General features: G+C 42.4%; 1 protein-coding gene across 1 annotated transcript in view; it reads right to left on the bottom strand.

Annotated features, from left to right (window-relative positions):
• PUS10 (pseudouridine synthase 10) overlaps window positions 1–17,474 on the bottom strand; it is a 339,122-nt gene that overhangs the window by 205,363 nt on the left and 116,285 nt on the right. Inside the window, exon 6 of the mRNA XM_085612358.1 lies at window positions 5,777–5,888. Coding sequence (XP_085468484.1) covers window positions 5,777–5,888 — 112 coding nt within the window. The remainder of the gene's footprint in view (window positions 1–5,776; window positions 5,889–17,474) is intronic.

The following is a 17,474-nucleotide window of genomic DNA, read 5'->3' as shown; positions in this document are numbered from 1 at the left end:
ACAATCATGGAACCAGGCTTGGTTTTTTCAAATAGAATACCTTCTCAAACCAATGAAAGGTTGAGGTTGTGCTTTCAAGAGTAGTTCAGAACATCTGGATGCTATCTTTTTTGTGATTATTGCCACACATATGACACAAATCATGTACCTCCGTAACCCTTGCTTTTAAACATGATCGAGTTACAGGGCTTCCTGTCATAACGCTGCTTCAGCTGCCAACCTAACATACAGACAGTAATGCCTGGCACATATATGGTTTGAAGACAAAGTTGCTGACTTGCATATGTCTCCTAAGGCACCCCAGAGAAGGGTGCAGTTGTAGCAGCAATGCTTCCTGTCAAATGCACGGACCCCCTACTCTGTTTCTCAGGAGACTGCCAGCTTTGGCATGGTAGAATAAGAGACATGATGTAATCCAACCCAATATGACATGTTTTAATTAAAGGCATTAATTGTTAAAGTTGCCATATGAAACAAATAATTGGTCTGTTTTGTTAAAGTCACTAGTAAATGGAACTTCACATTAACGAGAAACAAAGTTGGTATCTTTGGTAAAAATCTTGAGTTGTACACAGTATGAGTGAACTTATCAAATTTTAAGTAAGGGGGTTTAATGGAAAAAGTCTTTGTACGTCTTGCTGACATTGTCACCTATAAAAAGGCACTCTTCCAGAACAACGTTTGTTGAGATCCCTTGTGTATGGGTTTGAAAGGATCCTCTATTAGTTGCCCTAGGTATGTGTTCAGTTCCCATACTGATGAATTTGTTGACAGAGGGGGAACGGTGCAGAGCAGACTGCTCAAATTCTTTAACCACCCTTAAAGAGAACAAGGATGGTGGAGATGGCGTCTTCACGTACCTAGATACGACTGCTAGATATGCTCTGAGGAATATCTCAAGCCAGATTCTGCCAAATGAAATAGATAAGGCAGCATTTCATGAGGTGCAAAGAAAGAGGATCTATATTATTCACTGAGGTCCGAATGCAAAATCTCTTCCATTTTAAAGACTAGGATTTAAGACTGGAGGTTTCTCCAGCTGCCTGTAGAATTTTCTTGCTGTTTGGTGTAATGTTCATAAAACCATATTTTAGGACTGAAGCAGTCAGGTACAGAGATACTGCATTGTATCGTAGCACTTGCCCAGGATTCTTGGGGAGAAGGTATATGTTTTGGAGCGGATCTGTGTTTCTTTTGAGAGATCCCAAAGAATGGTCAAACAAAATAATCTGTCCTATGGAGTGGTGACTAATGTTAAGGGTACATGGCTCCTTTTTCATTTTCAGAGACACTTTCAATATTAGTGCAAGCGTTGGAAGAGAAGTGTCGGGGGGGAAGTGTACACAAATTTCCCTGATGAAAACACTTCCAATTGGGAGTCGGGATACCACCACCTGCTTTAATGTTTTCAGCATTTGGCATTCTCTGGAGTAGCAATGAAGTGTAGAGATTGACTGCCCCATCTTTGAAATAGGAGTTTCGATTTCCTCGAGTCCAGCTCACAGCTGTGGCACTCCACATACTTTCTGCTTATGGCATCTGCTGTCTCATTTTGTAATCCTGGAACATGATCCCTGTTATGTTGATATTGTGATGCAGAATCCAATGCCATAGTGCTGAGCCTCTTTTACAAATTGCTGTGAGTTTCCCTTCCTTGTTTCCAATTGGAATATAGAGTTGTCATGTTGTTTGTCTTTATTCTGGCATATTGGTATCAGAGGTTGGAAGATCTTCATATCTATACTGACTGCTCACAATTCTAGCAATTTTATGAGTGGACTTCCTTTCTAAGGAGATCAAAGACTGTTTGTATAAAGTCTTGCTCCGCAAACATTCAGTGAGGCAATAGTAGGTAGACAGATGAATGCAGTATTACCTCTTGAAGTGCTGCCCTGCATAGATGCTGTCTTTGGACATTCACCAAACCATGACTTATTTCATGCCCTTAGTTATTTAAATGTGCTCATGCCTGCTTGCCTAGTCCTTGTTATAGAGGTCTTATTAAAATCTGACAATGCGGGATCAGAGAAATGCAAGATGACATACTTCTCAGAAAGATACTGAATCTTCTGACTGTGATATGTTCCCTTCCGCCTATATCTTGAACCATCTGTAATAATTCTTATGCTCTTTCTTGTGACAGATAAGTCTTTAGAAGATCTGCACAGAAGTTCACCCAGAAGAATAGGCTCTTCAATACTGGCACATGGATCGACTTATGCCCGTGGAGTTTAAGGCCAAATTCTCTCAGAAGACTCAGTTTCTTGATATTAGCTTTGATTTGTGGAATGCTTCATCATTGGGAATCCTCCTCTCACCATGAAGCCTAGTCATGGTGCGGGCTACAAGCCCCCACTGCAAGGGAGGAGCTCAGGGATGTTTTATGTATGAGAGAGGGGTCATTACTAAAACCCAATGCGAGCTAACAAAGTGTAGTGAGGTTGCAGTGCTAGTGGTGAAGTGGATTAAAAGTAGCTATAAGGTTTACCACATACTTTATATTCTGGCTACCTTGTGCTAGGATTAAAAACAGAAGGTACGATAGGAGCCATTAGATGCAATCATTAGACCGATATGTTTCAGCCAGTGACCTAGAGAGTGTTGTGGCTTTCTTCAGGGTCTTAAGTGAGCTGCTGCTGTGAAAGTGATGTCTAAAAGTTATGAAGAAATTGTTAATAGCAAGGCAAAAAAGCCCAGACATTGAATTTGATACAAAACCAGTGACCCAAGGGTAGCAAGATGGTGAATTCAGCGGTGATACCTGAAGGAGTCAGGTACAGCGCCCCAGCTGTCCTTAGCATAAGTTCTTACGGTGCATACGTGACTCCAACCGCTCCAGTTCAGGTTGGTCCCTTTTGCGCTTTGCCGGGGGACAAGAATGCACATTCTTTGCTAGCTCCAGCAATTATCAGGAAATTTCTCTAAGTAAGGGGCGCTATCCTTCCATAGCTGCTTGCCATAATGCAATATGAGCAATTTCTGTCTTTATACAGTGTTGCAGCAAAAACGTTTCCCTGCAGCCGGCTGCATCACGCTTTTCTGCTCCTCTCTTCCTCAGGCACAGGCTGCCAGACTCCACTGTGGCCAATCCTGATGCTGCTCTCATGCTGCTGGTGGCAGCATGAAAGCAGCATCAGGATTGACCTGAGCACCGTGAATTTACGATCCCAGTTAGACTGGGAGCCTGTGCCTGCACTCTCAAAGACAGCTTCAGTGCGCATGGAGGTTTGGCCGGCCTGTGATAGCCTGCCAAATCGCCATGCACACTAACAACAGTGCCCACCACTCCTCCTGCAGCCTGTCATACCCCATGGCCCCGCCCTAAAGACTAGGCAGGAGCCACCGCTGCCAGATTGTGCATGAAAGACAGACCCTTCCCCCAGATGTGATTCAGGACTAGAATTGTCCTCATGGATTATGGTTTATCTCTAAAGTTGAAAAGAAAGGATTTTTTTCTCCACTGTGGCCAAGGGTTAATTTAATTTTTGAGATGCTCTGTCCACCAACATAAATTTTTTTTTTCACACATCATCTGGTGGAGAGTCTCTCGAAACTTACCCCGGACATAGTTGTTCTGCTGGAGCATATTCCTCTCAATCAGGGACTTTGTGATTATTATGTGAATGGTCACTCTTGTCTTGATCCAATTGTCTACCATCAACCTGTCATCACCAGCCGCAGGTGGTGTGTCATGGCCTACTTTCCGACACTATAATAGGATGAGTCGACAGATTTGTAAGATGAATTACTCTTGGAGGTGGTATGAAAGATTGTGTCATCTGGGGCTGGAAGAAGAGTCAAGTCTCCTGGAGGTCCCTGGGGCGGAGTTTGTGGACGAGTAGGAGGTAACCTATTGTAGAAATCTACCACTAGCTTTTTCATTGAATTTAAAAAATCCATAGGCACCTCAACCATTTGTATATCTGGTGTTGCAGGTATGTCTGAATCTGTGGGGATGACCAAAATATAATGGCTCCTGGCACTTATCCAATTCTTTTTTGTTGGGTCTGGTGCCTCAGTGGACTAATGCGTCCAATGCAGGGGCCTATGTGCGGCCTAATGTTCACAGGTTCAAATCCTGGCAGGTCCACTCAGCCCTTCATCCATCTGAGGTCGATTAAATGAGTAACATTGATTGGATAACAATAAGCATCTTTTATTTAGCACTAATAGGCCTACGGGTGAACGTGCGCTTTACAAATGCACGTTATGAATTGTCCGGTAGATAATGTATGTTGAGATCATGGGACCGCTCAGCTGTAAGGCAGCTTCTGAAAGCATGTTGTAATCCGAAAATGCCAGATCTTAATCTGATTCTTGATCTTTGAACTCCTCACCACATACATATACTTAAGAAGAGTCATCTAGCATTTGTGTAGGTGGCTTAGGTGTTATCCTTATCAATTGCAAGAGTTGTAACATGGAGCAATGCAGACATTATTGTTGTAATGTGAGTGGCAGAAGATGAGGTTATCACTGGCATACAAGTCAAAATAGGCAGACGACATGTTGAAAGAAACAGGTGTCGGCATTGTTGTTTTTGTTGTTGTTGTCAGTGCCTTCATCAACTGTAGCCATTTCATCTTCGACGATGACTGTTTAGTCACTGGTATTGATGTTGTCAGCAACAGATGCTTGCTCATCGAAGGTGTTATCTTGCTTAATGACAATGGCAACTTACTTGTCGATGAAGGCTTCACGTACGGTGTAACTTTCAGAAATAGCGTTGTCTTCTCTAGACAACAGTCCTGATTTTGTTGGCAAAGCACTCTTCTACGGCTTTACATCTGAAGGTGTAGAGACACCACTTAACGTCAAAGTTGTTAATGACACAGTGGAAGTCTAAGTGACAGATATTGTCTTCTTTGAAGGTGAACTGGACCCAGAAACAGAGAGCTTCTTGGTGCGAGTAGCACCACACTCAGACATATCACCAGTGACTGGTTTGTTTGCTAAAGTCATCACCAACTAGAGCATTTTGGTTTTCAAAGCACTCTTTTCAGATGATGCTTCAAGTGATTCTGAATTCAAGAATTGCAGCAGCGAACCCTCTGTCTTTAAGGGATTTGTTTCTGAAAGACGCACAGATTTCATATCTGCTAGGCTTGTGGCCAGATATATGAAAAAGAAATATGCATTTTGACTGGCGCTCATCAGGATAAACGTCCCTAGCACCAAACATCTCACATGGTTTGAAAAGTGTTCTAGAGTTGGAAGCTTCAGCCATGGTGTCCAGCCAAGTAATAAAAAAACCCATCTCAAATATGTTGTACAGGAAGACGGAGACAATGCCTACTTTCTGTAGCTGAAGAAAGATGTATATTGTCCTGTGAAAAGTGGGTGCAAAATGTCAATCTGTGGAAAGCTGAGCAAAACTCAAACGATTCTTTGTTGCCTGATACCATGCAGTAGAAAATCTAACAGTTGGAGCCTGGGGAGAGGGTTGGATCCTTGGGCCCCTCTACTTGATTGGCAAGACTTTGGTTCATAACATCAGGTGGATGGTCTAAGTGAGGTCTATGAAGGTTTTCCTTTTCTTCAATGTCCATTGCTGCATTGAAATACTGCTATGTTAACAGCGACTACTGAGGCACCCTAGCCTGTTCCCAGATGTCATGTAATAATTCATCCTAGGGAATCAATGCTGGAGAAACAGTCTTGTTTCGTACCCTGTAGGATAAATGATCAATTCAACATGGTTGCATGATAATGCATAAAAACAAGTCTAATAAAACACCAATCAGTCAGAAACAATAGATGCATTAATGAAAAATACCTTGGCATCAACCTGAACCCCCAGAGCATCTGTAAACATGGGATGAATAATCCACTTGTATGCTTCTTTAACCTGGACGATGTCCTCTTTCTGTAGTGTTTGTCCCAGCTTTCTAGAACAAAAAGAAAAGAACAAAGCAAAAACATATGGTACGGTGCATGCACAAAGAAAAGAACAAGGCAAAAACATATGGTACAATGTGCTACTTTCTCTGCAAGTCATACAGGACGCCAGAGAATAAAGTAGCACATATGTTTTATTCCTTGGAGATAGAGTACATCATCTCAGTCATTTGCAAAATTACTCATGCATGATTAATAAACTAAAAGCAATTAGTCAAACACTTAGTTATTCATAACATTACAAGATGAAAGAAAGGCGGACTATGACCCTTTAGGAACCCCAAGAAGCACAGTTATGCCTCATCACCTGGAACACAATGTCCCTGGATATCTGAGCCTGTCACAGTCTCAACAAAATTAGAGCATGTCTATGAATCCTCATGAGGTCAGAGATTAAGAATGCCCAATAATGCACTTCATTACCAAACTGTAAATATATCCATCATTGAACTACACTATGTAATCTGCATATGTGTTGTGTTTGTTTTGCTTTACAAATCAGTGACTTTGTACAATCGCTCAATTATCTACTTGGTCTGCCTTCCCAATTGTAACTGCATTTAATTCTAGCCACTGCTTCTGCCTTTATGTACGGCATTTCTGCTTGAAATATCAGGGTAAATAATACATGAATTGGGTCTTTCATACAGTCACACGCTACACGAATAAAACACCAAGTATTAGATACCTGGAGAAGTGCACCATCAAAAAAGGTTCTTCAGCATGGCTTTTACTAGGCTTATTAGTTCTTCAAACCTGCATCCATGCAGCAATGGCCATTGCAGGTCTGTGATGAGTTCTGTGTGGTTGCCTTGCAAATGTACACCAAAGGGGCAATGAACATCACTGTGGCAAACTCCCTCTCATTCAGTGGGCAGTCATTCCCTCAGCCAACTGTCTGTCCTACTTCTGGCAAACATGATACAGTCTACCACCACTTGTCTGTGATGGCATTGGAAACCAGCTTGTTCCTGAGAGGGATTTCTGAAAGACACATTTTCTAAAATGTAGACCTGAGTGTCCTTGTACTGTCACTCTAACAGCCGAGTGCAATCATGATTGCCAGTATATGTAGAACACTCTCTATGGACTAGACTTAGGCAACTTGACGAACATCAACAAGAACAACCTGGTTCAGCTGAAACTCAGACACCAACTTCGACATGTACCTCATGAGCATCGCGCCTAAAGACAGACCTTGTCAGGGCGAAACTCCATGCAAGGAAACTTGTAGAAAAATGGCTGAATATGCCCTACCCTGGCAGAAGTGGCATACACCAGGAAGACCGCCTTACACATATGAAACTTGAGATCAGAGTCATGCATTGGTCTGAAGACCTTCGACATGAGGCAAGTGCCACCTAGAGTTCCCACTAGGCCAATGCCGCGTGAACATCTGTAATAGGCCTTTGAAAGGTTCGCCAAACACAAGTTGGATGAATAAGGTGCTCCGCAGGATCCCTTCTCTTTGTGAGACATCACTTACAGCAGCACCATTATAAATGTGTGTGGCAGACGCAATATGGTCAACTCCAGTAACAGCTCCTGTGGTTCATTTAGCAGGGTGTGAATACCATAGGTGGGCAATAGCAAATTACGCTTTGACTTCAGATAGTATTTAGCATTGGTAGCCCCAGACTTGGCGTTGACCAGCACCTCCAGGCAGTCTTGAAGCCCAAGTGTCCAAAATCTAGAGCTGCAGGGGCACAGCTGAAAGATTCGAGAAAGACAGCGTCATGGCACAAAATCCATTCTGCATTCCTGCTTTTTGTCATTATTGAAAGTGATGACTCGCCGAAAGGCAGTTGAAAGTAATAGCTCAATGAAAGGCAGAGGTGCTGGGGCAAACAGGTTTGCCTCTCCCACTTATAGGCAACCAGAACCATTTGGCATCTACATTCCCTCAGTCTCCACACAATAAGAGTAAAGTAGTGGCCCAGAGGTGAATGCACAGAAAAATGTTCCTTCCTAGTCCACAGAGAAAGAGGCGTAATATATGTATTCCCACTGGGAGCCTAACTGGAGAACCTAGAGCCAATGGCAGAGTTTCTGCTGTTTTTCCTTTCATGAAAAGGTCTAAATTTGGTTCACCCAAAAGACCAAACAGGGTGTTTTCGGTCTGTTGAGATCCCTGCCTCAAGTAATTAGGCCTGCCCATGTACTAAAACATTCCTTCACGTTTAACATAGAGCTTTGTTGCACAAGTGGAATGTCGTCGACTGATATGAACACACCACTCACCCAACCTGTAATGCTGCAAAGGCACCAGTAAAACAGAACAGAATCTCATCAGTCTCTATGTACATAGGATTAATATGTAAGAGCAGTATTTAGTATTAATATCCAAACCACCACACTACCAATGAAGACATGTAGCTCTGTAGTATATTTAACTACAAGTTCATTCAGTAAAACATTTTACTGTGCTGCTAATACAAAAAATAAAAATCAGCATGAGATTTATAACAGATATATAAATCAACCATGTTCATAAAACCAAGTACCGTGTTTCTAGTAAATATCATCTCAAAAGGATACAACAATTTGCATTAAAAATCATGAACCCTTTCCAAGAATTGAACACACAAACTCTGTCAGAATATGTTTATGCTACACTATGCAATGGAAGCATTACTCAGACTACGTCTCTCTCACACTTTTAGAGAACTAAATTAACAATTCTGCAATGAGTATGTACAAGTGTAAGCAATGGCAATGTGACCCAAAAGTCTCGAATGGGTGGCTCGCTAAGGTCAGTGAGTGAATGCCATCTTGCTTTAGAGAGTGGAACATGACTATTTTACTGCCAATCTGTCATTCCCAGCACTGCCTTTCATGTGACCCTAGGCTAAAATGCTAGGCCCCTGTTTTTCCAGGTGCATGAAAACAGCTTGTGGATAGATCCGCAAGTTTGCAAACCTCTGGTCACACCCATGAAGATGGTCTGAAAACCCTTTGCCCAACTATGTTTATGGATTCTTCATCTCGTCAGCCTCTTATGCCCCTCATTCCTCTCTTCCCAGCGGCTTGAGCAGAGAATCACCACTACTGGAACTATAGAGGGAGAATTAATGGGGCTGTGAACCGGCCTCTAGCTCTACAAAAATGAGACAGGGGCCTCTTCAACAGAATCCCTCCTAATAGCCATTGAAGCATCAATATCGGCCTTGATGGTCTGGAGTGCTTAGTCAACTTCTTTGACAAAGAGTACATCACCACTAAAGGCAAGACATGTACCCTGGCTTGCACCTCAGGTAGGCAGCCTGTGCACTTCAGCCATACTTGGCAGTGGAGCACCTAACACATTTGAGGGCACCATGTTTCGGCAAGGTCTATGCATGCCTTCATACTGTTCTAGCCTCCCCTCTGCTAGGATGCTTCTGGCTTTATGCTCTTTGAAATTAAAGCAGTTTTGCCATTTTATGCCATTGTTCTCACTGTGTCTACTGAGAAGCACTGCTGTACTGTCCACATGCATGGTGAGGGATGCTAACTCAGGAATCTTGTCCATGCCCTTCATATTACTGTTGTCTTTTTCAGAAGGCATCAGCGTGATGGAAACAGAGTTCACAGGACATCAGCATATGGCTTCAATTATCACAGTGTTTCGTTTTGTGATAGCCTTAGGCAAATGAGGGGCAGAGCCTAGCAATTAATTTTAATCTGGTCAGGTTCCTGTAAAGGGCCCTTCCCTTCTTCCAGATGTGGCCCAGATGAGGCAGGGCCAGCACTGTTTTCTCCAGCTCCTGCTATAATGCAAAGAGAAAGTGTGGCCCATTAGCTGGTGACCACATGGTCAGGCTAAACTAGCCTAGTATCCCCACCCTCACATTAGGGCCACACAGGACGCCATGTCTTTGGATAGTAATGTTGCATCGGGCAAGAGTAAAGAATGTCCTTGGATGAAATATACATGTCCAACGGGTCAGGCTCTGCCTCAACAGTAAGTCCTTGCAGTGGTCTCCCTCACCCATGTCACAGTCAAGAAGAGATGCCAGGTACTCCTCATATTCTAGGGCCACACAGCGTCTTTGGATGGGGTTTCAGACACTCTACTGAGGGGTCAACCTCTATTGATGGCTGTCTCTGTTCCTGTTCACTCTCCTGGGTACCAGGAAACCTCTCCTTGTGTTCTTTAAGTATGTACTTGAGAGGCCTGATATATTTATCTGACATCTTGGGCCTGGGAGGTTTAGCTTTTATCTTATGATTAACATCTCTTGCTTAGGCAACGTCGCTCTCGCTCCTTCAACTTAGCCACTACTTCCTCCCAGAAGTGGTGTTTCTCTGCCTTTCCTTGCTACACCTAGATTTACCGCAGCTTTTTCATACACTGATGAAGAAGAAGACAACAAAGTTAACATTGTACGGAAGGCCACTGAGGCTGACAATAACGGTGAAACACTAAAGGTGTTGATGTGTACAGTTTAGCTGCTGGAGTTGAAGTTAATGAAAGTGTGGGCTTCGATGACAGAGGTGCTGATATTAGAATCAACATCAAGGATCTCGTCCTGATTGGATCCGAAGCTGTGCTAAGCACTGGACGTGACATTATAGCTGCCGAGGATGCCCAGAGCGATATCAAGAGGAATGACATAGGGTTGAGTGGAAGATTGCTCCCATCACTGGTGCATGTGGCGTAACAGGGTGATTTGTGGTGAGACTCAGGGCTTCTGGAGTCCTTGCCTTAAAGTCTTAGTATCCTCCCCCTGGTGGGGACTCGGATTGGAGCTTTAGAAGAGGGGACCATTTTAGCTGCCTTGCTCTTATTCAAAGTATACCATCTTTATGTACCCTTCATTTCTTGCTATTGTATCAAGAGAATTGGATATGTCACATGGTCAGGCTATAGGCAGTGGGTCTTCTTTCAGAGTTGTTTCTCTAGCCACACTGGGCACACATTTTTAAGAAAGCGTTTTTCATCTTTATAAGCTCTATTCAACAAAAATTGACACTCTACCTAGTACAGACAGCACAGGAAAAACCGATGAGGACATAAACCCGCAGCCAAGAGAGCCACTTAGTCCTTGTTAATAAATGACAAACAGCATGGCTCTTGGAAGACCCTCATGCTGTAGTTTCTGGAGTAAGAATCTGAACAAAGGAGGTGCCAGAGGGAGGTATTGAAGCATGCCAGTTTGGTATGGGTGAACCTGAGCTCAAGTAACTGCACAACAGTGTTTCCTTGCATAGCTTTTGTTTGAAAGCATAACATATTTCATAGTTTTTAACAGAGGACTTCCAACTTGATGTGCGGATTATTCAATATCACATGAATCTATAAAATGTTCAGCGGGAAAGAACTGTTTTCAAAAGGAGCTTGATCAGCAATGACGTTTGGATGTAAGCAGCATACTCAGCAACAGTCCCTGCTTTAATGAAGGTGTTCCTGAGGGCAAGGGGGAGTGTTTGTGTGAGAGTGGCATAGGTAGGATATTTACAAAAGAGTCACCATTAAGCTCCAGCAGGAATAGAGAATGTGAGATTGGTCTCAGCAAGGAGCATAGAGGGGAGCAGGACAGGACTGGCTGTCTACCATGGAAGGCATTTCCTATAGATTAGTTACAGGCTGAGAATGAATGGGCATTACATGGTCCAGGGGTCTCTGTAGCCATATAAGAGGACTATAGCGATGTAGTGGAGGATGGTAGGCAATAATGGGGGGGGTGGGGGGGGGGGGTGATGTGCTCAGTACTGGAAAGGAGCGGGTTTGTTGTCTGATTAGCGGACCGGTCAGGATATTTCTTGATTGATTGCAAGACAGGGAGACATGAACAGCAAGAGCGCCTTAGGAGGACTATACTGTAGTGTCAAAAGACACCAAATTGACTTATTTTTTGTTTTGTTGCCTTCCCATTATGGTATAAATGAGTGGTAAAGATTGATGCAGTACATTGTAATTCTGAGTGAGTCTTTTCCCCCCTTAGAGTCCATGCAGACTGTCCATAGGGGGAAGACAAATCAGGAGGTGGAGCCCCAACAGATTAAAGTGGGGATGTGGAACAGGAGGTATGCTTTACTGAAGCAAGATATTATATATATTTATTTCTGAAGCCTTTGGAACATGCTGTGACCACATAAGTGATCTAGAATAAAGCACAGTTAACTTTGGAGAACCACACGATGAGCCGTTATAGAATGCTGGCCTAATACACAAACTGCGGAGTGGGTCAGATAGATGCCTCCCGACTAGGGATGCAGGCAAGTGATGTGCCAGGTTGAGATAGTGGTCTGTTGCAGGGCTCATTCTGGGAGGTTAGAAAAATTGATAGCCGGACACCATTCAAACACTGAGGGGCCGATTCCGATCCGGGTCGGAAGGGCACCGAACGCGATCCGGCCGGAAAAACTACGAGCCGTACGCGTGCTTTCCGGCCGACTCGTACAGCTGTACGAGCGAGCCAGTATGATGCGAGCTACATGAAATTCACCAACCGAGTCGTTTCCGGGTCCGAGCGGCTCCGTACCTTTCAGTCGTAAGCCAACTGTGGTGTGAAATGGATGCGATTCACGACCGAGCCAGTATGATGCACGTGTCGGACAGCCTGTGCGAGCCGGAGTGTCCGGCTCGCAAAGGCTCCCAGAGTCGGACTTCGGGGGTCCGCGTCAGACCCCCGACACCCGCAGCCGTACGACTCGCACACAGGGGGAGACCTGTGGGTCTCCCCAACCCAGGCATGTATGGTGCGGATGGCACCGACGCGTACCCACTGTAGGGGGAGCACGTCTTCGAGATGTACCGATTCAGTCAATGGGAGCGCATTTACGTGTCTTACAACTGGCTCCCATTGACTTCTATGGGAGTCCGCCGAAACGAGTTCGACAGCATCGGTGCGCATCTTACTCGCTCGGACGGACTGTAGAGGTCCGGCTCGGTCGGAAAACACTCCGGATCCGACTCGGTCGGAGTGCTTTCCGACCCGGATCGGAATCGGCCCCTGAGGTGTTGAGGGAACTGCTGCTAGTTGGCTTATCATAGTATGGATAGAACATATTATCAGTGTGCAGGGGCAAACACAAGACCTACGTCCCTTTACTAATAGATTTGTAGCAATTTAGACATACATTCAATTGAGCAGTTTTTAATCCATTTTTCACTAAATAAACTTTTTTGATAAGAAGTCCTTTTTTTTTTTTAAATTTTCTTTATTGAGTTTTTTATAACATCAGGCAGTCAGGACGAAGATCAAGAGATACAAATAAATTGACAAAGAAAAACATCGCTTATAAGAAGGCACGTCCCAAAAAATATATACATGAGAACACTACATCAATTCATAACCATTTAATAAGTGGAGACCACAGTTTCAGACCAATTGCTCTCCTTTTCTTGCCCTTAGTTTTATAAACAGCCATTTCCAAGTGATACACAGAAAGTAGTCTTGCTTGCCAATTATTAAAGACGGGTGGTTCAATGTCTAGCCATTGAGTAGTAATACAACAACGAAAGATTGACATACATATAAATACAAATCTATCCTCCACATCTGTTCTTATACTATTACTACTAGTTTGTACCCCCAGAATCACCAATTCTGCAGTAATTTGTGTTGAAACCCCTAGGTAAATCGATAAAAAATTCTCAATGTCTCTGATAAATTGGCTGAGTTTTGGGCACAGAAAGAACATATGTATAGTGTCTGCTGCTATTAAGTTACATCGATTACATTTATTCACTCTGACCTGTGCCCATCTAGCAATTTTAGCCGGTGTATAATATAAGTCGTAAATAGACATGAAATGTTGACTTATTAATGATCCATTATACAACGTTTTACTAGATATTTCAATGACTCTATTCATATCAATTCCATCTACATCAAATTTCTTTTGCCATTTGTCTGCTACTATTAATAAGTCATCTTGATAATTGGCAAGCATTAATTGATAAATAGTTCCAATTCTCGACCTTTTCCGAAGTATTTCAATGATTTTAATTTTTTGAATCACAATTTGATTCTCAAAACGTTTTCTGTCGAGAAAGCTACGAATCTGTAAGAACTTGAAAAATTCTATACGAGGAAGACCATATTGCTGTTGTAAAGACAAAAAAGAGGCCATTTGTTGGCCAACGAATAAATCCCCCAGTTGACTAATTCCGGCCCGATGCCATCTGTACATGATTGGATCTTTGAATATATCCGGTAACAAAGGGCAATTAATTAAAGGTGTGTAATAATTTAAGTTAGAGCTGAGACCTATTCTTTTCTTTATTTTTTTCCAGATCTCAAACACAGTTGATATAATTTTAAATTTGTTTTTTTTTATAGTAGCTCGGCTCGATAATACGAACTAAACATTGACGTGCCTCCTGTCCTAAAACCATCTCATATATAGATGGCCTAACTGACTCGTCCAAGTATGTTTCGTTGACCAATAAGACACCCATATTCTGTAAAAAAATAGACCAAAAATTTAATTGAAAATTAGGAATTGCCAGGCCTCCTCTATCTCTTGATAAGGTAAGTTTTTTTAAGGCTCTTCTAGACCTGTGATAGCTCCATAGAAACCTGGACGACATTCTCTCAATTCGGTTAAATATTGATATGGAAAAAAGCAGAGGTATAGTTCGAAATAAATACAAAAACTTAGGAAAAATGAGCATTTTTAAGACATTGCTACGGCCATATAGCGATAAACGAAGATTATCAAGCCTCTCCAGAGTTTTATTGGCAGAAGCAATTACCGCATCAGTATTTAGACAAACAATTTTATCTAGGTCAGCAGATATTTTTATGCCCAAGTATGTAGCCTCTGCCTCAAAATGCATATCTTGTGGACGTCCAGCTTCTGAATGAAGTAGTTGAGTCTTGGCGACATTAAGCTTATATCCAGAGTATTGACCAAATTTTCCCGCCGCTTCTATTATTTTAGGGAGGGCAGTCCTAATATCTGTTGTGACTATCGCGATGTCGTCTGCATATGCAAACACCTTATAAGCTATGTCGTGTATCATAACCGGATTAATTCCAGCATTATTGTCCAGACTATTTAAAAAGGGCTCGATATACAGAGCAAACAGCAGGGGCGATGTAGGGCAGCCCTGCCTTGTACCCCTCGTAATCATTATCTTACCAGAGAACCGACCTGCAATACGCAGGGTTGCTTTTGGATCTCTATAAAGAGCCTGAATAGCTATAATATATTCAGCAGGAAAGCCTTTCCAGGTTAGAGTTGACCATAGAAACTTCCAGCTGACCCAGTCAAACGCTTTTTCAGCGTCCAACAGAGCCACTGCAACCGGAGAGTTAGAGGCCTGTGCCCAATCCAGTATGGAGATAATTCTTTTAACATGGTCCGTTGTATCACGCTGTAGAATAAATCCATGCTGTCGCTTAGATACCAACAGAGGCATAAGGTTATTTAACCTATTTGCTATAATTTTCGAATAGATTTTACTATCAACGTTAAGAAGAGATATAGGTCTATAAGATCCCATATCTACTTCTGGTTTTCCTTTTTTTAGGAAAATTACTATGATGGCCTCTGACCATGAAAAGGTCTACCCGAAAAGGAATGTTGGAACACCTCCAATAATTCATTTTTCAGCATATTTCTAAAGGTACGATAAAACTCCAAGGGAATCTGATCCGGACCCATTGCTTTACCCATAGCTAATGCTAAAATAGCTTCTTCAACTTCATCCCACGTTATTGGGGCCGATAAGAAAGTTTTCTGTGATTCAGAAAATTCTGTTGTCAGAGCCCCCATCATATACCCCACCCCATCATGATCATAAATCTCGGTACCCGGGGCGCTGTAAAGCGATTGATAAAAATTCTGAAAAGCCTCCAAGACCCCCTCTCTTGTTTCTTGAATAACACCATCGGCATCCATGATTTTAAGAATATCATTATATGCCGCTTTTTGCCTTAATCTTTGAGCCAAAATTTTCCCGGTTTTTTCGCCGAATTCGTACGCTTGCTCTTTATGTTGTTTATATTTTAAGGCTATTTTATCCGCGATGCTAGAGTATACCCTTGCCCTATTAACAGTGAGTTCTCTTTGAGCCAATCCTGGGTCCCCACCAGACCTGATTACCTCAGCTAATTTATGTTCAGCTAACATGACCAGCTGAAAATCCTTTTTATATTTTGTCAACATTCTTTTGCGTCGAGATAATGAAAAACTGAGGGTCTCCCCACGAACTGTGGCTTTAAATGCATCCCACGTAGTTTGAATAGATGCTGTCCCTTTATTAAAAGAGAAAAACTCCCGTATAACTTTAAGCATAAATTCACGATATTCGGTTTCTAAGAGGAGGCTCCGCTCGAAGGACCATGATTGATTCCCTGCTTTTATTTGTGATTCAATTGAGATCTCGAGAACTAAAGGATTATGGTCAGATATAAGTTTTGGCAAAATCTCTAGCTCCAATTTTCCTAGATATTGTAGAGACATAAAAAAATAGTCTAATCTCACAAATTTCTTGTGCGGAGCAGAGTAAAAAGTATATCCCAGGTCATCCCCATGAGTTGCGTTCCAGGTGTCAAATAACCCATGATCTATAATCAGATTTCTTAATGCTGTATATAAACGGGGTTTTCTACCCTTATATGAAGTAGTCATCTTAACGTCTAAATTAGCATTCAAATGAATATTCAAATCGCCACATAAAACTAGGGGTTGTGGCCATTGGGCTAACTCAACATTGAGAAAATGAATAAGCTCTGTATCATCCAGATTAGGTCCATATACATTACAAACCGTGAATCTAAATAGTCCAATCTGAAATAAACAAATCGTCCATCGCCCCCATTTGTCTTCAGCCGACTTAATACATGCACCTAAGCCTCGTTTCATTAAAGTTGCAACCCCTCTCTTCACCCCTGTCTGTTTGGAGCAGGCAACCAGTTCTAATCCAAGTTTCCTCAAACAACCCCTTCTGGCCCATGCCACATGAGTTTCTTGTAGGCAGAGTAAATCAACATTTATGATCTGTATGAGCTTAGCAAAAACTTCTCTTTTTTTCACATCATTTAGCCCACAGATATTAAGCGTGCAGATTTTTAATTTCCTAGCCATAATATATAGCAAAAAAACAAAACATAACGGACCACCATCTTGATAGAACAGCAAAAATTATCGAGATGATATCTTGTATATACATTAATATGGTTTTATCATAGAATTCAATACTTTCCAAATCAGTACAATCAAATAACATCATAAGTCCAGACTGCCGATGTTTTTTATTCCCCCCCACACAACCCGACACCCCCCACACTCCCCTTCCCCCACACCCAAAATCCCCCTGCAAACCACCCAAACCCACCCAAACCACCCAAACCACCAAATGAGGCATAGGGACAAACAGGCCCTAATAGAGATGGTCAGCCGCGCTCCCCTCCTCCCCCAACTGCAGACAAGGTTAAGCTATAAAGAAAGACATCCCCTATAATTCTAATCACATACTATAAGGAATCTATAAGGAATCTAGAAATCCTCTGGCTAGAATCTCAGAAAAGAAAAATCTAGTTTGACCTTTAAACATAACTTTGAGCTTGGCGGGATTCTGCAGATATACAACAGCACCTTTCTCTTGGAAACCAGATATTAATTGTCGTAAGTGCCAT

This window comes from Triturus cristatus, chromosome 6, assembly GCF_964204655.1.
Source record: "Triturus cristatus chromosome 6, aTriCri1.1, whole genome shotgun sequence".
NCBI classification, from domain to species: domain Eukaryota; kingdom Metazoa; phylum Chordata; class Amphibia; order Caudata; family Salamandridae; genus Triturus; species Triturus cristatus.
The sequence above is the reverse complement of the archived record's forward strand: the minus strand, read 5'-3'. Positions and strand labels throughout refer to the sequence as shown.